General features: G+C 39.2%; 13 protein-coding genes across 13 annotated transcripts; 6 read left to right on the top strand and 7 right to left on the bottom strand.

Annotated features, from left to right (window-relative positions):
* Nucleotides 1-2: 2 nt before the first annotated feature.
* On the top strand, nucleotides 3-1463 carry BMR1_03g01860 (hypothetical protein; the record flags this gene model as incomplete). The annotated part of the gene is made up of 1 exon (XM_012793528.1): nucleotides 3-1463. One exon carries the CDS (start codon nucleotides 3-5, stop codon nucleotides 1461-1463), a length of 1461 nt encoding a protein of 486 aa, XP_012648982.1.
* A 14-nt stretch (nucleotides 1464-1477) lies between these two features.
* Nucleotides 1478-2400, top strand: BMR1_03g01855 (hypothetical protein; the record flags this gene model as incomplete). The annotated part of the gene is made up of 6 exons (XM_021481986.1): nucleotides 1478-1580; nucleotides 1603-1741; nucleotides 1788-1840; nucleotides 1862-1950; nucleotides 1973-2342; nucleotides 2363-2400. The coding sequence occupies 6 exons, from the start codon at nucleotides 1478-1480 to the stop codon at nucleotides 2398-2400; spliced, it is 792 nt and encodes a 263-aa protein (XP_021338558.1).
* On the bottom strand, nucleotides 2489-4115 carry BMR1_03g01850 (phosphoinositide-binding protein, putative; the record flags this gene model as incomplete). The annotated part of the gene is made up of 9 exons (XM_021481985.1): nucleotides 2489-2551; nucleotides 2572-3074; nucleotides 3095-3302; nucleotides 3324-3379; nucleotides 3401-3578; nucleotides 3599-3688; nucleotides 3710-3809; nucleotides 3832-3883; nucleotides 3905-4115. The coding sequence occupies 9 exons, from the start codon at nucleotides 4113-4115 to the stop codon at nucleotides 2489-2491; spliced, it is 1461 nt and encodes a 486-aa protein (XP_021338557.1).
* On the top strand, nucleotides 4508-5927 carry BMR1_03g01845 (RRB1, GRWD1, ribosome assembly protein RRB1; the record flags this gene model as incomplete). The annotated part of the gene is made up of 8 exons (XM_021481984.1): nucleotides 4508-4598; nucleotides 4620-4723; nucleotides 4744-4915; nucleotides 4937-5056; nucleotides 5079-5453; nucleotides 5531-5637; nucleotides 5658-5757; nucleotides 5779-5927. 8 exons carry the CDS (start codon nucleotides 4508-4510, stop codon nucleotides 5925-5927), a joined length of 1218 nt encoding a protein of 405 aa, XP_021338556.1.
* Nucleotides 5928-5965: 38 nt separating this feature from the next.
* On the bottom strand, nucleotides 5966-7486 carry BMR1_03g01840 (Vacuolar sorting protein 9 (VPS9) domain; the record flags this gene model as incomplete). Its single annotated transcript, XM_021481983.1, has 8 exons — nucleotides 5966-6425; nucleotides 6476-6786; nucleotides 6807-6972; nucleotides 6993-7075; nucleotides 7096-7186; nucleotides 7208-7292; nucleotides 7313-7408; nucleotides 7429-7486. 8 exons carry the CDS (start codon nucleotides 7484-7486, stop codon nucleotides 5966-5968), a joined length of 1350 nt encoding a protein of 449 aa, XP_021338555.1.
* Nucleotides 7701-8740, top strand: BMR1_03g01835 (lysophosphatidate acyltransferase; the record flags this gene model as incomplete). Its single annotated transcript, XM_021481982.1, has 6 exons — nucleotides 7701-7878; nucleotides 7899-8000; nucleotides 8022-8156; nucleotides 8177-8362; nucleotides 8383-8487; nucleotides 8559-8740. The coding sequence occupies 6 exons, from the start codon at nucleotides 7701-7703 to the stop codon at nucleotides 8738-8740; spliced, it is 888 nt and encodes a 295-aa protein (XP_021338554.1).
* BMR1_03g01830 (CDGSH iron-sulfur domain-containing protein 3 mitochondrial) lies at nucleotides 8885-9281 on the top strand (the record flags this gene model as incomplete). Its single annotated transcript, XM_012793522.1, has 3 exons — nucleotides 8885-8971; nucleotides 8992-9061; nucleotides 9082-9281. 3 exons carry the CDS (start codon nucleotides 8885-8887, stop codon nucleotides 9279-9281), a joined length of 357 nt encoding a protein of 118 aa, XP_012648976.1.
* BMR1_03g01825 ((E)-4-hydroxy-3-methylbut-2-enyl-diphosphate synthase) lies at nucleotides 9484-11852 on the bottom strand (the record flags this gene model as incomplete). Its single annotated transcript, XM_021481981.1, has 12 exons — nucleotides 9484-9516; nucleotides 9537-9620; nucleotides 9642-9776; nucleotides 9797-9871; nucleotides 9920-10042; nucleotides 10063-10835; nucleotides 10858-11090; nucleotides 11164-11231; nucleotides 11255-11392; nucleotides 11413-11562; nucleotides 11583-11759; nucleotides 11781-11852. The coding sequence occupies 12 exons, from the start codon at nucleotides 11850-11852 to the stop codon at nucleotides 9484-9486; spliced, it is 2061 nt and encodes a 686-aa protein (XP_021338553.1).
* Nucleotides 12155-13943, bottom strand: BMR1_03g01820 (citrate synthase; the record flags this gene model as incomplete). Its single annotated transcript, XM_021481980.1, has 11 exons — nucleotides 12155-12234; nucleotides 12255-12389; nucleotides 12410-12459; nucleotides 12481-12537; nucleotides 12592-12659; nucleotides 12680-12789; nucleotides 12811-12903; nucleotides 12925-13120; nucleotides 13141-13382; nucleotides 13407-13571; nucleotides 13592-13943. The coding sequence occupies 11 exons, from the start codon at nucleotides 13941-13943 to the stop codon at nucleotides 12155-12157; spliced, it is 1548 nt and encodes a 515-aa protein (XP_021338552.1).
* Nucleotides 14135-14700, bottom strand: BMR1_03g01815 (charged multivesicular body protein 2A; the record flags this gene model as incomplete). Its single annotated transcript, XM_012793519.1, has 2 exons — nucleotides 14135-14247; nucleotides 14268-14700. 2 exons carry the CDS (start codon nucleotides 14698-14700, stop codon nucleotides 14135-14137), a joined length of 546 nt encoding a protein of 181 aa, XP_012648973.1.
* Nucleotides 14691-15758, top strand: BMR1_03g01810 (cell cycle arrest protein BUB3; the record flags this gene model as incomplete). The annotated part of the gene is made up of 4 exons (XM_012793518.2): nucleotides 14691-14852; nucleotides 14873-15083; nucleotides 15104-15258; nucleotides 15279-15758. The coding sequence occupies 4 exons, from the start codon at nucleotides 14691-14693 to the stop codon at nucleotides 15756-15758; spliced, it is 1008 nt and encodes a 335-aa protein (XP_012648972.2).
* Nucleotides 15759-15908: 150 nt separating this feature from the next.
* BMR1_03g01805 (UTP13, TBL3, U3 small nucleolar RNA-associated protein 13) lies at nucleotides 15909-18603 on the bottom strand (the record flags this gene model as incomplete). Its single annotated transcript, XM_021481979.1, has 7 exons — nucleotides 15909-16547; nucleotides 16593-16730; nucleotides 16751-16951; nucleotides 16972-17228; nucleotides 17249-17567; nucleotides 17589-18134; nucleotides 18157-18603. 7 exons carry the CDS (start codon nucleotides 18601-18603, stop codon nucleotides 15909-15911), a joined length of 2547 nt encoding a protein of 848 aa, XP_021338551.1.
* Nucleotides 18604-18771: 168 nt separating this feature from the next.
* Nucleotides 18772-19886, bottom strand: BMR1_03g01800 (fructose-bisphosphate aldolase, class I; the record flags this gene model as incomplete). Its single annotated transcript, XM_021481978.1, has 2 exons — nucleotides 18772-19845; nucleotides 19866-19886. 2 exons carry the CDS (start codon nucleotides 19884-19886, stop codon nucleotides 18772-18774), a joined length of 1095 nt encoding a protein of 364 aa, XP_021338550.1.

Here is a 22168-nt window from a genome sequence, read left to right as displayed (position 1 = left end):
ATATGGGCTGGGTTGGGCACTATATGTCATTGTTGCTGAGCAGGGTACGGTGTATAAATTTGGTTACACATTGCAGTATACAGCACAAATCATTGAGAAAGTTATTGTCTGAGTATGAAAAACTGAGCAGTGTTGTAAAAGACTATTTAAATAATTTCCAAGGTTCATATTCAGTAGACGTGGCATTGTTGCCCAAAAAATTAAGCCACATAAACGAGACAATTGTGAGAATTTGCGCAGAATTTGCTTCTACGAGGGACATTGTCAACATTTACCATACTTTCAGCAAGTCATATTTATACACCTTACTGGAATGTCCAAACTCATTAGATTTTATTTCCATTGATAGTGGTTATGATTTGGTTAATCAAATTTCTAAAGATGGCAATCTTAAATTTACCCTATTTTCGTTAGAGCAGCAATGTTTGAAGCTCATAACGGTGATATACCCTTACCAAATCGCAATCCTTATATCTTCCCACCTTAGGATGGGTCGGTGTAATGAAGTATTTATAACGGAACTACTCAATTCATTTGCAGGAGTAAATACGCAAGAATCTAAAGTTAGAATTCCATTTTACAACCCAAACACCCTATCCCTCATGGCGCACATTGCTCACATTTGCAGGAGTAAAGGTATTGATATTCAGCTGTTGGATAGGGTAATTGAGTTCATTTTGGTGCAATCAAAAGGCTGTGTAAACAAATTTACGCCTTTGGACACAGTTACTTTAACTTATTCCCTAGTAAAATATGGGTGGGAAACTTCTAAGATCAGTGAAATTTTGTTACTTGTACTAACACACGGTACTTACGATATAAATATGTTTCAGTGCAGCATTGGCAGATTTGAAGATTTACAGCAACTTTCCTTGTTAGCCAACGTTTTAAGTTGGTGTTTTCCTGTCACAAATGCACTAGTGGATAGTGTTGTAGACCTGGATTTCAAAATCAATATGTGGTCAATAGTACTAGCGCAATACTTTAAGCTTTTAACACAACTCAAACTGGATGGTATTGATCTCATTATGTATAGTAATGTAGTATCAAAGTTTGGAATTGAGTTTAATACAATGTCCAAGGAAGTCGATGAAGAATTTAGCATGCAAAAGTGTGAGAAACTAACGAATTCACTGGTTAGTTTCGCTAAGGCATTTGAATTAGACTACTCGACGGATGAGATTAGACTAACAAAATGTGGCAAAGTTGTTAAATCTAAGCAGATTATTTATCGCATATACAGGTCAGTAGAGCGGCACATTTGTTCTAGCGAGCAACACAATGTAGCTATAGATATTGGCGGTGATTTATTCTATGGAATCTACGGACAATTTTATATCATTGCAGACATTGTGTGCAGAATGATTAAATCCAATTATTTACATGCCAATGTAAAATTTGTTGCCCCTCAAACGTTCTCAAATTCTTTGAATGCCTTATCACGTCTGCATATACAACAGTAGGTCATTTTTAATTCATGTATGATTACTTTGTTACAGTTGGGGATTATTTGCTGGCTAAAGCGGACCGTTTTAAACTTAGTCAGAATTGTATAGCTTTGATATGTAATTCTTTTGCTGGTTATTCTTATAGTTAATACAGATTACAAATTTCAACATCAATCTCTATTCGCACTGATATCAAAATTTGTGAATATAGATAAAAAGCCGGGCGCGATTGATTTTTATCACATAACGATGGCGCTTAGGAAATTTGGCATATATTCATCCACTGCCATCAGGTAATAATCTCTCAATGCTAAATCGTTTGGCCTGCTTATCACATAGATGGATAATTGATACTTGTACCACAGACTACTTGAATTCGTTGAGCCCACAAGGTAAAGTTCCGGCCTATCTAGGGCTGATTAATGTACTGTGTTATTTAATGGCTTATAATTTTTACCGACTGCCCATGGGTTTCACCCTCACTCATTACCTGGCCATTACGGTAGGCTGCCATAGTTACACAGGTTGGCCAATTACTCCCAGATACTAGGGATCCTGAGCTAATTAGTCAGTACAAAATCTCTTCATTAATATACCACACGATCACGCCGCAGTTGTTGGACTGCTGGCTCCAAAATGAAGTGGGCGATCGTGTGTCGGCCGAATGGATTCGACGCAAAGCATCTGCCCTTTTGTACAAGAGCTTATTAATTAATTCAATTTCTGGCAGTCATGTAAATCATTCAGCCGATCATGTGGAGCGCCCAGATCGCTCGGGACAGGCTTACTGTGCAAAACATCCAGTCAGTTATATGGGCCCCTCAAATTTTGCTGTCGATGTGGCAAATGTATTAGAAAACATCGGGCATACAGTGATGCTTGAGCATAATCAAGGTAATTAAAGGTTTATGCAGACCCCTATTTTATTGATATACTAATAACACAGCAATAGCGGCTAATTTCTGTGTATAATTAGAGGGTTAATTGTTTTACAAAAAGTGGTAATTACAAAGCAACATTTATTAAGCGTTTGGGGCTGTTTAGCCAGCGCAGGTGAAAGATTTGGCATTTGCAATGTCATTAAGCTTCGGAATCTCCCACAGCTAAGTTGGCACGTGCTAACCTTAAATTCGCCGTTATTTGCCCCGGCGCAAAGCAACGAATCATCTTCAATAAGTTTAAGGGTGTGCAATTTGGAAGTATTTGTGTACCATGAGCAGAGGATTTTCCCAGTCTTCAAGCACCAAATGGAGATCTTGTTATCGTGTCCCGATAACAGGATCTTCTCTGCAATTTTTACAATCAGCGAATATGCTGGAGATTCTTTATCGCTTAACATTACGCATTTTGATGTTGAATTTTTAGTTACCAGAAAGCAAGTAATATAATTACCATGAGATACAAATATGTAGCTTCCTTGCGCAATAATTGTGTGTATTGGCACGTGCTCGCCGATATGAAAGGTGGCAATAAATTTTGGCAGCTCTCCTGGTATAACAGCGTACATGATTATGTTGTTCTCAAAAGTTCCAAAAACGATCATTTCTGGTGTCATTGCAGCCGTAATGATCTTGTCTCCCTGCAGTCTATTTGTGAGATTCCCCCCTTTCTCAATAGACCCAGTTACTAGGTAAGCTCAAACTTACAATTGCTTATGCGAAGGGAGTTATCGTAGCCAACGGTGTAGATCTTTTCATGACATAATGACAGTAGGACTAGGGCCTGGCAATGGGCATTGATGGTGGTGGTTTTTACCAATTTCTTTAGGGGACTAAAGTGATAAATATCGACTAGTCCGTCGCCTCTTCCAACAATCAACTGATTATGATCTTGTGTAACAATCACCTTCCTTATCTGCGTAAATATTCAAAGTACCTTATACTCGAAGAGGTGTTCCTCTAGTTTAGTTAGGCTGGTTATTATTGTATGATCTGGCATTAGGAATGGGTTACCGAAGGTATAGAGCTGGATGCAGCCCAGCACATCTGGTTCGAAAATCGACCACATACAGCCAAATTTTGAAATATTAGTTTGGTCTTCATAAGCCAATATTAGGAGATTTGGGATTACAATAGCGTTAGACACCCCTAGCATATATTGGCTCGGCGGTAGCGAGTTAACAAATTGCGACTACATAAGGAAAGGCTTACTTGTATTGATTTGGGGATTAAATGGTTTTTAAGCCCGCAGAATTCCAGAAAAAAATCATCATAGATAACGTCCAGTCGGTAGAATAGTTCCTAAATTAAACATTAAGTTGCCTTAAAATATGACTCCAATTCCTGCAGAGTAGTTTTGAATCGCTCACGGTTCCCCTGGAACAATTCAATTGGTGGAGGTTCTGCCAAACTTGCAAATTTTCTAAATCAGATTAAGTAAATGCCTATCAAGCAGAGTATCATGTAGTAGGTAAAAATCATCAATGTCCTTAGTGGCTAAGTGAGTATATGAGATACATTGAAAAAGCTTGGAATTGATTGAAATATTTATGGTTATATCTGAATCTTTAGTCCCAGTTAGAGTTACTGAAAAGGTGGATAAGTCCATTTTTATATCAATCAATATGGGTCGATAGTGTGTAGGGTAATATCGCACAGCGCTGCTATGTATGGAATTGTCTATATCTAGGATTGGCTGATGTAAATAGTTTAAATAATATGATTGCATAGAAAAAGGCTATGATCCATAATAAGAATGAACACTAGGATATTGGGACTGTAAAACAGTCATTATTCAGAGATATTTATTCATATAGTATAGTACACTTAGTCACTAGCTCTACATTAATAAGAATGCCTATTAAACTATCCCTTATTGATTGATCTGGTAGTTTGTGCTCAGTGATATATTTCTAAACCCAGTCTATGTATATCGCAAGTCTATATTATGGCAGACTGTATAATGAGTGCCACGATAATGGCCCTTAATATATACTGGATAGCAGTACTAAATGGGATAAACTGCGATCAGAGGTGGTATGGTCGTGAAGCTATTATATTAGCATAGGCACTGGCCCTTAGTGGATTAGGTGTAGGGTTATCAGTATATGTCAACAAGATATGGCGAGCAATACAGAATCTAGCAGCGATGATGATAACAGAGAACAAGACCTAGAAATTTGGAGAAATGACATAAGGAAACTTGATCCAGGTATTGCAATGAATCATTCAGATGAAATGTTGCAGTTTTCTCCAGATTGCTACGACATGTACCACTCCATACAATTAGATTGGCCCTGTTTGTCATTTGACATACTATTAGATGATCTAGGTGCTGTATGTGCAAGCCCATCTAGTGTAGAAGCGAATACCCTCATCAGTGCCATCTAGTCTGCGGAACACAAGCGCAAGATGTAGATAATTGTTCTTTGTATGTATTAAAGTGCGTAGGATTGCACAGAATGGAGAAAGATGAGTCAGACCTGTTGGCTGGGCCAAAAATGCAGTACAGAGTTAGCAAACATCCGGGTACAGTAGCTGTTTACATAGGCATTGTGAACCGCGTTAGGGCCTGCCCCCAGGCGCGTCAGCTTGTTTGTACAATGTCTGACGACGGCCACTCCTATATTTGGGACATCAGCAAGCAGCTTCTCGCCTTAGAAAATCAAGGTAATAATTATATTAAAAACAGACGCCAGTGGCTCGGAAAAGGCCAATCCGTTGTTTACAAACAAGCTTCATGGTAACGAGGGATATGCCGTGGGCTGGAATCGCAGGTCAATTGGCATGCTGGCTACCGGGGATACATGTGGTTCCCTAGTACTATGGAAGCCTATCCAAGGTGGATGGGACCTATCGGATATATACGGCAATGTGCACCTAAAGTCGGTGGAGGATATTCAGTGGCAGCCCAATGCCAATCAAAGCGACCAAATATTTGCCACGGCATCTGCCGATGGACAGATCCGTATTTTTGACCTGAGAAGCAACACCACTGGCCCGACCATAACCATTACTTCCCAGCCAATTAACGACGTTAACTCAATATCCTGGAATCCGCATAAATGTAAGCATTTATTTGCGCGGCGAGAGGCAGATAATTTATTAATCGATAACATTTATAATTCCACTCCTTTCACCCAGGCGAGATGCTACTGAGCGGTGAAGAGAACGGAGGTGCATTTGTTTGGGATATTAGGCATGCAGATGTCCCATTGGCAACGCTTATGTGGCACAATAAGGCAATTACAGTAAGTCCATTGCCATTCAGAGCGTGAGCTGGCACCCAGTAGAGCAATCTGTGTGTGCGTGTGCCGCCAGGGACGATTCCATAAGCATATGGGACCTGTCGGTGGAGGCCGAAGCTAAGGGTGAGCGAGTGCTAAAATTAGAGGGCAAAAAGGGGATTCCGGAGCAGTTGATGTTCCTTCATATGGGCCAAACAGAGATCACCGAACTGGCCTACCACCCTCTGATCCCAGGCGTCATCGTTTCGACTGCATCAGACAGCCTCAACATCTTCAAGTGTGCCAATGTATAATTATGTGCTATAGCTAGTCTGGCCGTTGCCCCTGTTTGTTACAATTGGGAGAGGGACTCTAGCAAATTTTTGGTGAGGTCTAGACATTCATTACGCATCTGCCTTAGGGCGCAATGCTGGTGCAGAACCTTTTCCATGTCTAGGCAAAGCGCATCTGTATTTGCGTGGGAAAAGTCATCAACATCTACCCTGTTGAGGGTCTGTTTGATAAGTGTTAGTGTCTCTAATACGCTAGAATTTTTTTCATGAGAAACTGAGTCTTCAATTGGCTTGGTGTCGAAGGGCTGTTCGGACTTGAAAAGGTTCAGGAAATAGGGTCTTTTTACCAGAAATGTGAAGGGATTTTTGAAGTTTCCGCGCCAAGAAGTTAGATGATCGAATTCCGAGTGGCCTTTTGATCCGCTAAGGGCATCCGAAATGACTGACGCAGTATCCTCCAGCGCCTCTGCAGAATCTGCTAGCTCCTCATTATAACGCTCCGACATTTGTTGGCACAGTCTAAGTGATTTCACATCAGCAATAGAAATTGTTGATGAATTGCAACGTACCTATCAAATTCAGGTTGAGTAACGCCTTGGATTTGTGTGTGGTTTAGAATTTTGGTGTATTCTATGGCGGCGCAGATTTGTGTGAGGGCATAGGCCTCCTGGGCTACAAGTTTTTTGGGGTGTCGAAAGTGCTGGATAAATGCGATATTTGAGGCAAGCCGTGGGGGGTTTGCTTGTATGAGCGTGTATATCATCAAAGGCAACAACTGATCAGCCGCGGGTTTATCATTAGGGCTAAGTTTTGTGCCTTGCAGGGCTTGCGTTAGTATTTTACAGGTGTTGATGATGATGGTAATCTTATCCAGCGGAGCCTGAATGACTGTTTGACTACCTTAAATTTATCGATCTTCTGTAGGTGGTTAATGGCGCTGTCCAATGCATTGAAATTTAGTGTAGTGGGTACATCCAGATGTTGCAATGTGATCCAGCTAAGGACTTTAAGACGTTTGTGTATGTATTTGTCTAGAACAGCATCGTTTTTGTCCATTTGGAAGATGCTATATGATTTTTGATTTACTTGTGGTAAATTTTTTGGAGAGTAAACTTTTCCAACCCTTCGCTTACGTCATGATGGGCCCAAGGGGCGGAAAAGGCGGTGGTCTGAGTAAAGGGAATGGCACCTTGATCAATTCCAGGAATTTGGCATTCAAAAACTCATGGACTAACTTAGCAGTTTCGGTGCGGCAATTGACCGGTAGCTCTAGAGAGAGTCTAAATGGCGTCGATAGGTACCTTTTGACAGCAACAACAACATCCTTGCAAGAGGGGTCCTTTAAATTCTCTAGAAATAAATTATAAGGTGTAAGGGGTTTCGTCGCTAGGTCAGGGGTGAAATACGTGGTATGTCGTGGTCACTGCCTTTAGAGGGAATGGCGGAGGGCTCGGGTATGACCCAAGTGGAGTAGGCGGGGAGGGGTGCATAATCGGAGTTATCTGTGTTAGAAGTGTTTTACTGTCAAAATTTGCCCCTTTGAGCGAATGCTTGGGACTGGTTGCTTCCAATGTGTTCATTACAAAATATGTGTTTCAAGCATGTAATCGCTAATTCCGGCATTACAAGTAGTTAATAATGTCAGTTACTATTTAGGATTGTGAAGATGCCAATTCGATAGTTACTATTTGTGGTTATTAGAATTTTAGGTCCGGAATGTGCAGATAATATCAAACAGTAGTGGGGAGATGGGCTTTAGTGTGCGGATAGTGGGAGCCCTATGTTTGATGGAAGATGAGGGTTAGACAGATTTTAGCCAGTCTCCACTTCTACTTGGGCTGTTTCATCGGTTGTATATTGGTTCCTATATTATCATTGATTAACGTAGTCTTGTTATTCCCATTCTATATCTACAATCCCAGTTACTTTTACAAAGCTCAGCTATCTATCGTTGTCTTTGGCTATGTCTACAGTAATTTTCAGTTGATCTAGTACCAGTACTTTTCAACCCTTACATTACGTGCAAGATGGAATCTGATGAAAATACTTTCAGAGGCCCTGCCATCTACATATTCAACCACATTTCTAACGCAGGCAAACCTCCATAACATATAGACCCATTCATTATATCATGTTTGTTGAGGTTTCAATATGGTTTTGTCTACAAGGATTCGTTACATAAGATCCCTTTTTGCAATATAACCTTACCCTTATCGGGTAACGTCCCTGTTAGATTTCATTACATTGATGGTATGTTGTGATTCATTCAGGCAAAAAAATACCAATTAAGGAAAATCTGACCGAATTGTTTGACACCTGCAAACGTAGGTTAGATACTGGAATTTCACTCATCATTTTCCCAGAGGGCACCAGGTCTCGCGACGGCAAGCTCAAGGCATTCAAGCACGGGTTCTTCCGGCTAGCCCTAGAGCATGGGTATCCGATCGTTCCCTGTGGTAATTGCTATCCCACTTAGCTATTCATGGTACGGAGAAGATCTTTCCCCGCTACTCTAACATATTGAACCCTGGTCACGCCTATGTCCGCATGGGTAAGCCCATCTGGCCCTCCGATATACCAGGTAAGTCATATGTGTTATATTTCATTTATTGCGTATCTACATATTTAGTTTTTTAGTTTCCCCTCAATTAGGCCTAAATTGTAAAGCCGGATGCGGTACCTCCGAGGCGGAGAGGACCCAGGTGGACGCTGAGAGTGTTGAAAAACTGGCAAATTTAATGCAGCTGGAAGTCTACAAGTTGATCAGGAAGTTCTCGTCTTTTACCAACGACCAGCTCGTACAGGAGCTGGAAGAAAAGCTCAAGGCAAATTAAATTCTGAGTAGGGCCAAATTAGTGGATTATCATATCAATTTTACTACTATGTCGCCCTCTGTACGTTACAAGGGGGCGTTTTGCGTAGGTGTAGGTAGTGAGTTGAGGTGAGGGGCTGTGGTGCGGCTCTGTGTAACACGGCCAATGCCTTGGTTTGACTGGTGGCCACACGATCCCGTTCCCTCGAGTTCTCTCACCGATCCCTTGGTGGTAAAAGTCAAAAGGGACCAAGTAAACAAAATTTTAAGTAGGTTTACTGGTGGTGTTCATGCGGGCTCAGTAAAGCTCAACCCTGGTGTGATGGGTCTCACAAAGGCACAGGTAGGCAGCCTGTTATTTAGCTTTCAAACCGGTAATGTACGCAGCTCAACATGATGGCACAAGGGTCATGTGTGGGTGTAAGTTTTCCAAGGCCAGGCCCATTTGTGACGGATCTCACATGTGGGTTAAGGCCCACAAATCGCTTCCCAAGGCTGCGCTAGCCACCTTTGGGTTTTTTTTCTCCTTTGGCGTTTTCACCTCCTGGATCCTCCATCCCTAACTCTCTACTTTTGTTTTGGATGGTAATTAGACGCAGATTGTAGCTAATTTGTCTATTAATTTACACTCTGTAGAGGACTTAGAGAAATACGCTAACAAATGTACTAGGGTGATGGTCAATTATTTCACAATTTTCAGCTGCATTTCTCCATTTAAATAAACCTACACGCATGATTGCCTACAAACATGATTGCATTTGTTGGTTAGCCGGGTGGGTCTACCCACCGTCCACTTTCCTAAATGTCGCCTAATTTACTCTGATCAACTGCTCTAGGCGGTCAAAGGACTTCTCTGTAGGAACAGACCGTTCCACCAGTTCCTTCCCCTTGTACAAATCAACCTGAATGGGCAAGGGGCCAACCTTCCCACGCGCGCCGCCTACATAGCCAAAGTCCGCATCGCCCATTTCTCCGATTCCATTGACAATACATCCCATAACAGCAATAGTAACTCCGGGTAAGTGGCCCATTCGCTCCTTTATTTTCTTAGTTGTATCCTGATTCAGTGTTTAAGTACCTGTATATCGAAAAGTGTGCGGCCGCATGAGGGACAGGATACAAAATCAGTTTTGAAGCTTCTCATTCTAGCCCCCTGTATTAGAATTATGCCATTGGGGATGTTAATTGAATGGATAATTACCTGAAGGATATCCAATGCTAGTTTCCTAGAGGAGCTGACACTATCTATGTGCAATAGTAATCCCTCAGCCATTTTGTCCACCAACGGTGCTGATGCCGCCAGTGTAATAGGTATTATTCCGCACTGGATTAACCATTGTATACCAATTGTCGAGGTATGTAGAATATTATGGGCTGAGATAACTCCAATTCGCAAACAATGTTCATCACCCTACGATGGGTGGAAATTATGTCGCCATCTATGGGGAGATCAACCACAAAGAATGAGGGGTTTAGCTTTGAATTTTGTTTAAACGTGTGAATATCTTCGTTTCCACGAATTCTCATGGCAAAATGGCCCCTGTGGTTTAAATCAGATATGCATTGAAAATTAGTCGATAGGTTTGGAGAGTCCAGATCTATTAGAGGTATGGCTTGGGGTATTCTATACTTGATCAGATCGTCGTAATTTGCCAGTAGTGATACGCCCGCTTCCGCTAGCTCCTTAAATGTCCTTCCATAGGACAAAGAATGTGGATTTAGGCTGGGGATGTATATCATGTCTGCGCTGTTTAGGGTTTTTCGTGGAATCCCATTAACCAGTTCCAAGCCTAATGAATTGTACAAATTAATGGGATCAGCAAATTCACTAATAGGCGTACTAACTGCAACTGTTCCATCCTTATTTAGTATGTTATCGCCAATTTTGTTCTGGGTGTAATCCAAATTCCTGCGTGCGATATTTGTGAAATCACGATGCATTTCGACGAAATCTTCCACCTTTTTGGTTCTGAGCGTGGATATATGATTTAAAAGCTGTTTGCAAGGAGCGATTTCGTGCCACGGATCTTCTGTAAGTGACATTCTGATTGTATCGCCCAACCCATCTAACAACAACAATCCAATTCCCAGGGTTGATTTGATCCGCCCATCAGTTCCTAAATCAATAGAAGTGATTACCCAACCCGGCTTCAGTAACACCTAGATGTATTGGGTAATTATATCCGCGTTTGTACATTTCACTGGCCAATAGTCTATACGAATGAACCATTACATTGACGTTGGACGATTTCATGGAGAATACAATATCGTGAAAGTCCATTTCCACGCAAATTTTTGCAACTTCAAGTGCAGATTCCACCATCCCCCTAGGTGTATCTCCATAGTAACTGAGGATACGCGAGGAAAGGGACCTGTGTTAAAGCTGTAGTTGAGTTGCGCCGCTGCAGTGCACAAATAATGAACAAGAATTAATACGCGCCTTACCCATGATTGGTGCCAATTCTTATAGCTCGGCCCAATCTCTTGCATTTCTCAATAAGCGGCGCAACATCCTATTTAACGGCAATCTAGTTACTTGTCTAATCCTTTCTCCTCCTTCTAAAAACTCGGCCTCAGTGTTGTACACCTTATTGTCCCAGGTCTTTCTGCCATCTGTAAAATTGCCTGGGTTGATCCTCACTTTGTCAAAAACATCTGCAGCAAGCAGTGCAATCTGGTTCAATTTGTACGTACCTTTGGGTTGAAATGGATATCCGCAACCAATGGTATGTGGCAATTCATGGCCAGTAATCTATCCTTAATTTCATGTGATGCTTTCGCCTCTCGGGGGGATTGAACCGTCAGTCTAACTATGCTAGCGCCTGCATCAGCGCAGCGTAGAATCTGCCTTAATAGCTACGTACTTGGTCCACTGTGTCCGGGACGTTGGCCGTATCGGAACTAGTCATAGTTTGTATTGCGATTGGATTGTTTCCTCCGATTGTCACATTGCCAATCTTAACTGGGCGAGTAGGATGCCGTTTGTATACAACGGTGGATTGGCAATACTTGTCGGCCAGTGGAAATTGTACATTGTATGCCTATCATGACGCTAGGTATACCCTGCACAGTGCGATAAAATTGAACAACGTGCTCAATTTGAATATTAATGCTATTAATTGGTATGCTGGCATGAATAATTATTACACATTAGAAGGGATGATGTAACATCAATTGCATAGATCCCCCTAACACACCACCCAATTTTGCCTTGACCTTATACTACGTTCCTACTATAACACAAGTAGACAGGACATATTGGCAAGTATGATATGTACTGGAGCTGGGGTGAATAATTAGGCGTAGTGGTCAGTAGCACTGTAAGCTAGACAGGACATATTTGCAAGTATTACATGTCAATTAGGTGTGATGGTCAATATCACGTGTACACTCAAGTGGCCATAGCAAAGTTACGCGTAGTATGTGCCGTATCTTTTCATTTGAGCATATTGTACAGGTGGTTCAGAGTGCAAGACTTCGGCCTATCGATGGGCATATTCAACGCTCTGGACCATACTAGATAAGCATAGCCTTACCTATTTGGGCTAGCACGCCCATGGAACGGGATAATCCAAATAGAACGGTGTAAAATTCAGGGTGATTGAGGCCAAAGTGGTTTAATACGACGCCTGTGGAGCAATCCACATTAGGGTGGGGGCATTTTACCTTATCTACGTGACACATGAGTTACTTGTGTCCATTAGCACTTGAGGAATACATTTCAGGCAAACATCAAGCAGTCTAAATGTTTTGAGTCATTACTTGAACAGAGGATCATTTTTCATGTGTTTTTTGGCGAATTCTACCATCACGTCATGTCTAAATTATGTCACATTCGATAAATTCATTAATTGATAAAATTAATTGGTGTACCTGGGGTCTGGAATCCTCAAAACCGCATGACCATAGCCAGGAATGACTTGTCCTCTAGCTAGAGTATCCTAAATAAAATATTAAATGCCTTGGCAATTTTTGTAATCATTTCATTCGTGGGTTCAGTGCCTCCTAACTTATTTTGCAAATTCATAAGCCATATAATGCATTCCTGATTTGCTAGACCATGGAATGGGCCTATATGTGCTATTTAATTACCGGAAAGCCCCGATAACATGCCAGAGATACTAAGAAAAGGGTCAGTCAAAGCACTAGCAATGGTATGAGCTGAGTGTGCTGATACATTGCCTCCTAACATGAAACAGTACTTACCTTCATGGTCGGAATGAATTGCTAGATATAATCTAAGCATATCCTCTGATCTTGGGGATGTTAGTCCCAATAGTTTTGATAAATTTGATGAATAATCCAATTGAGGATCCAGTATCATTCCCTGGCCATCCTTTATGTTGTGATTTATGAATGTACGGTTGTAAATATATGCCACTATAGGTAGGCTCTTTGCCATCTAAATGATTAATGTGTTACTAGTGAGAGTGCATCTTGTAGGTAAAATTTCCAATAGGTATTTTTGTTGAGGTTGCCCAATGAGTGTTGATGTTTGAAAATTGACTCTGTTTGCAAGGCTGATACCGCCACCACGTATTGCATCATAGGATGTGCATTAGTTGGTAACGAATCTAGCACCGAATAAACGTGTTTCGGTACTATGCCTAACTTGTTCAATGCCTTTGAGAATTCCAGTGCCTTATCCACTGTCGGTATTTTACCTATACAATGAATGAATGTTATACCTGTGAGCAAAAACCAGAATACAGCTTCAGTGTGTGGATAGCTAGCGTTTGTTGGTTTTGGTAACTTGTCAAGCAGTTCTCTGATTGACAAACCATGTATCAAAATCCCCTTATCCGGGTCAATCTGTGATGTATCAGTCACCAAGGCAAATACTCCCCTTAGGCCTAAATAACACATTGATTACCTCCCAATATGGAAGCTACACTAACGTTGTCAATAATTTTATTCGAGTGTTTTGCCTTTAATTCATTAATTAAATTGAGTTTGCGGGATGCCTCCTCAGACATCTGGTCATAGATATCATTAAATATTTTGATTTCATCACAATTTACAGTATTCAAAAATTTAGGTGTTATAGAAGTTGAATTTTCCGAGTTTATTGTGGAAAATGAGCGCTTATGATTGTCACATACAGAACTAATACGAGTGGAAATGGGCATTAGAGTACTGTAAATCATAGGCCTAGGCGTATAAGAATTTTTAGTTTTATAAAATATAAATGATCTCAATTTGTTCCAAGTTTGACATTCGCGCATGTTGGACAAATAGGCAATAATTTATGTCACCACATAATATATTATATATATATTTGATACCAACTGGTATCAGTCGTGTTAAAAACACATATAATTTCAAAAAACTGTCACACATGCAGTAATATAGACACTTGTATTATTATATCTAAAATTATTAGGCGCCTAAATGCAATTAGGCACTGAGCGTCATGTTATCTATTGAGATTGAGAACTCTTTGCTCAAAATCACCCATTTCATCAACAGGTTTTTTATTTGTTGATAGGTTGAATTCCTTGAATATATCTTCAAAATTGCCACTTGTGTCTATGTAAATGAGTTATTACCTACAAGAGCTTCCTCTATCAGTTCCTGTTTGATACTATCCTGAGTCTCGTGCATCTCAAGAGTGTTTAAAATCTTCTGGAATTCTTCCAAGTTCATGTTATCCCTTTTCAATAATATACACGATTTTTTGACACTGTCCGTCAATTTATTCATGGAGTGGGCAGTTATGACCTTTGACAGTAGAAGTGTACATTGCGATTTTGTAGATTTGAAGCTAGCCATAACTTTTCTGTTGTTTTGGATTTCCTGTGCAAGAGACTTTGCCCCTTCGATATCATTGTTGGCGTGCTTATACTTCATACGCCGCACCAGTTCATTTGCATTTCTTTCAGCCGCCAAAATTTGCCGATCTAGTTCCCTTATATTGCTTTTTATGGCCCGTTTTACATCGATAATCTCGGCGCAAAAGTCTTTAGACCCAGATGAACCCATGGCACAGCCCTAGGCACATCACAACACCTGGTTGCCAAGGCCGTGGTGCCAGTATGTCAACCCTCCTAGCCCATCAAGGGGGCCTAGTATCATCTCTTGTATTTTCTCCCTTTCAAAATCGCAACATTTTAGCTTGCACCTCTTGGGATAAGGTAACTCAGTAGTTATTTAGTCAGTAACACTTTATGACGAATCCAATTCTGCTGTATTGTCACATTCGGATTCCCGTCCAATACTATGTTGCGACTTTGTAGAGGATTCTTCAATATGTTTTGCGGGAATTAGCAAAACTCTCTCACTTTTAGATATAAATAAGAATGTTTCTTCAAAAATCGGCAGGCATGACGCTGCAATACACCGTGTTAAGTATCACAAGGGCACAAGTAATTAACAACTAACATAGATACTGTGATAGCTATTGGGTGGGATAAAACTATCCGATTATATGATTTGAGAGCTAATTTGCTAAATGCAGTTCTGCAGGCAAACCTGCACGGTAAACCCTGTTGCATGGACCTTGTAAAGGATACTTTGGTGGTTGCAGATTCAGCCAAAAGGGTAGGTAGCACTGCACTTAGATCTATATTTACGATTTGTCTGCTGGGTTAAATGCATTTGAAACGCCTAAAATGAGGGATAATGTGCTTAAATACCGGTACCGTAGTTTATCAATTTTCCCCGATTTGAAAGGATTCATCGTCTCATCCATCGAAGGAAGGGTGGCATGGGAACTATTGGATGATTCGAGCGACAGCAAGGGAAATCAATATGTATTCAAATGCCACAGGGATAAAGACACAGCTGAAGAGTTAATTTACAGTGTGGATGCCACGTCGTTCCATCCAAATGGAACATTTGTAACAGGCGGGGCTGACGGCGTAGTTTGTGCATGGGATGGATACACCAGGAAGAGACTTTGGAAAACAAGTCCATTCAACGCCGGAGTGACTGCAATTACTTACGATCCCAAAGGGGAGAAACTCGCAATAGCCACGGGAAATATTTATAACATGGGCCAAGAAACAATTAAGCCACGGGTCGTCATTAAAACCCTCTAACAATTAAACTCCGTTTTCAACTTTCCCAACGATTAATTAATGGTTGTAGAAGATCGAGTAATAATAAGTGTAAACATTTAATAAACCAAATGGTCAGTCAATCACTGAAAATAAATTATCGTGGCTGACTAGTATCAATTAGGTTAGTTGCTACCGATTCAAATGGTGCATTGTCTTGGAAACCTGCAAATCTCCGCAGTCTAGTACCAACAAATCCAGTAGCCACGCTTTCTCTGCCATGTGAAAAATGCGATTGTAATGCTTCGATTGCAGCAGTGCTAGGTCACCCAATTGCAAGTGACCAGACACTAGATTTAGGTCGTCAAAGTTGCAGTGCTTTAGCAGTTCACTTAGGAATAAATTTCCAATGTTTGATAACTTTGCATTAGAAATACAAACCCTTATCAAGTGGCACAAGCAAGATAATAAGTTGGCAAATTCGCTAGAACCGCGCGTTTTAATTATTTTGTTTAACAGAGGTTTAATCAAACTAGAACCAACAAAACAATCTGTTGATGAGTTATCATCGCTAAATTGATTAAATATGATGAATTCTGAGAATTTGGTAACGATTTCTAGAGCCTTTGAGGGCATATCCAATTTTATGCCCAAAAACAGGGCATTTACATAGTTTTTAGATGCCAATAGAGAATCAATTTCCGTTTGATCCCGAATTCTCTCTTTGCTTGGGGGAATTGTATTTGCATTTTCGGTGTACTTCCACAAAATGATTGAGTCATCCTCGCTACAAGTCACTAAAAACCGTGAGTGCAAACCCATGTACCAAATCTGTATTACATTAGACAAAACGCATTTAAGGAGTGGATAAATTACCTTATTCGCATGAGGTTGGAGAGTGTGGGCACAAAGTGAATTTCTTAGGTTCCAAATTTTGATAATTCCCGTCACATCAGCTGATGCAATGTAATAATCATCGAGCTGCGTAATAACCAATACCGGATTGTCGTGCCCCTAGGTTAACAACATGGTACCTGAAATGTCTTTATGCATTCAAAAGACTTGACATTCCAACACTTAACAAGAGTATCATTGGAAGCAGTTACCAGAAGCATGTCTTTTTCGATAAATATGGAATGATTTACTGATTTGGAATGACCCTTGCACGAACCTAACAATTCCAACTTGTTATTAAACAGTTTAACAATCTTATCCGAACTCGCAGTTGCTATGATCTAATTGAGTGTATTGGTACCTTATGATTTGGAGAAATTGCGATGTGATTCACAGTCTTACTGTGAGCCACAGTTATGTGTAATAATGTCCCATCATTTGACCATATTTTGACAATATTTTCAAGATCTGCTGTTACAAAATTCACACTTCCTGTTTGCTTAAATAGTACTATAGATACGATGCTATTTTGCGATGCACAAATTGTGTTAATCTTGTTGCGCTGTATTAAGTTGTAAATGATTAGCGTACCATCCTTGGACCCGGTTGCGATAAATTCTTAATTAGAAATGACTAACCTCCTAACATATCGGCCGTAAGCACTACATCTGGATGATTGTACAGTGTAATCTGCATATTGTACCCACTAGTGGACACCAATCGCACCTTTTCGTCTCCATTGAGTACAAGTAAAAAAGGGCAATCTAGGTTTTCTGTAACGAAGTTAGTGGGTGGAATTCTAGCATAGTAACACTTGTCAAAGTTGCAGCACATGCCGTAAAGAAGGTCAAATGTTTTGATGTCGTAAAATTCCAGTTCAAAAGAGCTAGTAAAAACCACAAAAAAATTATTGCAAAAGAATACACGTTTGGCACTGTTAGATCCAGATGTTACTTTCTGCATTTTATTAGCGTTTACCTTTAGTGTTATAGTTGTTATGGGATCTATAAGTTCAAATGAATAACTCTCGGTGACTGCTAATAGTAGCCAGGGAGATTTGGTGTCGAAGTTTTTTTCGTATAACTCTGTATTCAGTACAGTGATGCCTATTACTGGATTGGAAAAGAGGAATTGCTTAAGGGGGACTTGGTGATCACATTTTGAAGATTCCAAACTTATGTTGCGATCCATTGAATAAAGGTTTACGATAGAGTCGAAAGAAGATGATAGAAATCCGCTTGTGTTGTTGAAGGAAAGGAAGCACAAATCGGAAATGTTGGAATTATGCCCTTGGAACAATTTTATAACGCTTTCAGCAAGGTAGTAGATGTAGATATCTCCTTGATTTGACGAACAAAATAAGCATGCGTCGTGAAATCTCATGAGTGATACAGCATCCTTTACATTAAACTTGCGATAAACATTATCGGAATTGTAGACCAGTGTGGTGGAATCAAAGTAACTACAGGCCAAATAATCCCCTGAATCATCCAATGCAATGCAAGTTAGAGCAGCCCTTTTGGCCTAAATATTTGTTATAACATACCTTAAATTCTAAATTTTTTGTCAAATCCAATCCAATGTCATCAGACGAATCTCGTATGGGTAACCATGTGAGCTTGTAAGTGACTATCAAATTGCTGGTAAAATATAATGCCAAAACATTGCCGTTTGATACAAAATTAGATAAATTTCCATATTGCTTTATGCAACTGCATTTCAAGTGACCGCATTCTGATAAATGGGATGTCTTCAGTACACAGCTCGTCCTAGCAAGGGGATACGCGGCAATATTTGGGGAATTTTGGTCAAAATTCGTAATAATGGATGGATCAAGAAGACGAGTAACAAATATAAGGTCATTCTTGTAAGATATAAATGCGCTTTGAGAGGATATAAATATGAGTCTGTCCTCTATGAAACTTTGCAATCGCATTCGCAGCTCGAAGGGGAATGCTGAGTTTGAAATGTTTTCAAGAGATTCTACTAACATATTTAAAGTGCTCTAGTTGAGTCACAATCTGACACATTCCAACAATAGAATACTAAAATGGCTAGTGGCTAATGGGGAGCATGACGGCCATAATATGAAATTTCTAATTGTACGACTATAATGAATGAAATTAGGTATGAAATGAGTAATTATAATGTGGTACTGAAGTTAGTAGACGTATCTTTTCTCAAATAATGTGTCTTTTGATGCATCTTCAACTTCAGAATCATTAAATTCGCCTAGGCACGCCATGCTATTTTCCTTGGCTCTTTGTAAAAATACTTGTTGAGCCTTAGACACATTATCAGTCTTGCCGGCCCAAGTCTTAATACATGATGCTTGTAATGCCCTGCCGTAGGAGAAAGATAACTTCCATGGGAACGATCCTAATCTGTTTATCGAATTCAAATTCACCGTAGCATCTGCTTCTGATTGGCCTCCAGAAAGGAATACAATACCACCTAGAGCAGGCGGTACCGTACGTAACAATGCCTTAGTGGTAAAGTAGGCTATTTCCTGAGATGAGCTTTTATTTTTAGAATCAAACCCAGGAGTAACCATATTGATTTTGAGTATTGTCCCTTCCAATACCACTCCATGGTCATAAAGGGACTTAAATAGCACTGATAGGACTTTCTCTGTAACAATAGCACATGTTTCAATTGAGTGATCGCCGTCTGCGAGAATTTCCGGTTCTACAATGGGAACGAGGCCATTTGCTTGGCAAACACTTGCATATTTAGCTAAACCATCACAAACAGTATTTATTGATAGCATTGAAGGTTTGGACGTTTTGAGATCTATCGAGATTACTGATCTCCATTTGGCAAATCTAGCTCCAGCTTCATAGTACTTTTTGCAGCGAGTAGACAAGGTGTCCAACCCTTTGGTAAAGTATTCATCGGTATTAGGAATTAACTCCAATCCGGTATCCACTTTGATGCCAATTATAATTTTGTTCTCTTTGAGTATTTCGACAAATGGTTTTCCATTGGGATCATTCTGGAAGAGAGTCTCTTCAAACAGTATTGCACCGGAAATGTATTGATTATATAAAGGTGTTGTAAAAAGTAAATTTCTATACTTAACGCGATTTTCCTCTGTATTTTCCAAATTTATCATGTCAAACCTCTTCTTAATTGTACCAGTGGATTCGTCAGCAGCAAGTATACCCTTGCCATCGGACATAATCAATTTAGTGCAATCAATTAAATTCTTAACAGAATCATTTGATAGTTCGCACTAAATTAGATTGCAATTACCTTTGTTATATGTGGGCTCATTTTTGTAATGTAACTGTGACAATATTATGGTGAAAATAGGGTATGTAGTGTATGGTCTGATCAATCCACATACCGCACAGCTATATAGACCATTATTTCCAATGTCAAGATACCGACGATACTGAATACATACAAAATTTTATAATGTCTGAATATTAGTATTAAATTACAATGCACAAATTATATTGTGATTACGTTTTGTTTGGATACTATGGAACTTCTTATCTGTTTTATAACGGTACTACACATACGGGACTGGTTATAGCTAGGGTAATAATATTGGCAGCAATCAAATGCTTTAGAGTTGATGCGTTGAAATATTATTAATAACATGCGTGATACTTTGCGATGAATTTGCAAGGGTATCATTGAATAGTATGGATAGGGGTGGTATAATCAAGTTCAAAGTTCGTATCACAATTATAATCCAACTAGGCATAAATTTAGCAATCTGTTAGCAGTATGGTTTGGCGATTGGGCGATTGTTCCATGTGCGTAGCTCCTATCACAATGTCATAAGAATTTTTAATATAGGATGGCGAGTCATAAAATAATTTAGTTCCGTTATAAAAAACATACATCGCCAGATCCTGAATGGGAATTTAATATGTGTGTATCACTATACATTTCACGGGTATCATCAATGGTATATATACTAATTATTAACACGTTAAATGCTTTATATAAGGCACATTTCCAGTTGGATATTATGGATTATTTGTTTCACGCAATTCTCTATATTCAACTTCTACAAATCTGATTTCGTGTGATCATATTTTAGGAGGTACATTTGAAAGAAATTATATATCCAACTAGCATCTTTATGAAGCCCTACAGCAAGCTAGCTAGCTCATTCCTGATAATGGAGTGGCGTATTTATCTCATACATAGTGACCACGCGCATAGCACTAATACATTTCATAGGCATTCCAAATAAAGATATAGTAAGGTCATAATTATATTTTTCATCCAAAAATTTTAATATATGTCATCACATTGTTTGATAAAGTATCTGTTATTTGAAATAGTAGAAGACAATTGATACAATGATTAGGATTGTAGTTTAGATAATATGCTGAAAATGACTTCTTCTCCGCGAATTGAATGGTCTGTTTTTTATGATAATAAATTATGAAATATAAGCTGAGTCGCAATACTTGGCGAATTTAGTGTATAAATAATAGTGCTATATTATATACATAGTTTAAATATTTTTTGTAATGAGATATCATCATTATCTTTAATTCATATTGCTGGCATGATGAATATAATCGTTGCAATATACAATAGAGGACCTAATATGTACTAGTTAATAATAACCAATAAAAACAGTTCTAGTTGCAAGATTCAGCATTCACACTTTGTAGATAATTAAAAAAAATTAATTATAAAATACAATATATTAATTAGTTAAAGAGCGTTCGATTTAACACAGAAGTTCTTAAAGTTTAAACTTAGAAGTTTCATTATATAATTGATAATTATTGACATCTAAGTCCTACTATTTGATGGAAGTTGATGCCAGAATGAAATAATGATTAACATGCTGTGGTGAATGGGCGGAAAGTAAAGTTTAGCAACGGAGCAACTGATGAGCATTTTGCATGAATATTTTAGGTCATTTTCCAAGGCAGTAATAGAGTAATAGATTATGTGATTTAAGAAGACGGAGTGTTTAATACGGCAAGAAGTTGTATTGTGATAGTATATAGTTAGCAGGGATGATGTAGATAGAATATAAGTAAATAATGATAATAGAGATGTGTGATAATTATTTTGTTGCAAGTGAATGTGTTATATGTGTGTCAGAGTTATTAATTAAAAAGTAATGAATATGTTAAATGAGTGTGATTGTGAAAGGTAGATTGTAGGAAGGATTTGCGGATTTAAAGTCAATAATCGTTAAATCTCCTAAATGATTAATAGGGGTTATAGGGGTTTGATTTAGGGAAAGGGATAAGATTATAACTGGATACAGAGATTAAATATAACATTGCATAACCTATAGGATTTTTCTACAGAAAAACTGTTTATAGATTTAGTAGATGTAGAGCAGTATAAGGCGAAGAAGGATAATAAGGGGTATATGAAAAAGCGTCTGTAGTGGAATTTAGGACGAGAAGAATCAAAAGGATTTTGTTCTTCCAAGGTAGAAATTTACAGTGAATTATTAAGGCTTCCAGGAATGATAGCGCATTGCTATGTGGACTTATAGTACAATATAATATTTCTATCGAAATATTACTAGGACATCATAAAGATAGATGAGATTGTGCAACTAG

This window comes from Babesia microti, chromosome III (assembly GCF_000691945.2).
Source record: "Babesia microti strain RI chromosome III, complete genome".
NCBI lineage: Eukaryota > Apicomplexa > Aconoidasida > Piroplasmida > Babesiidae > Babesia > Babesia microti.
The sequence above is the reverse complement of the archived record's forward strand: the minus strand, read 5'-3'. Positions and strand labels throughout refer to the sequence as shown.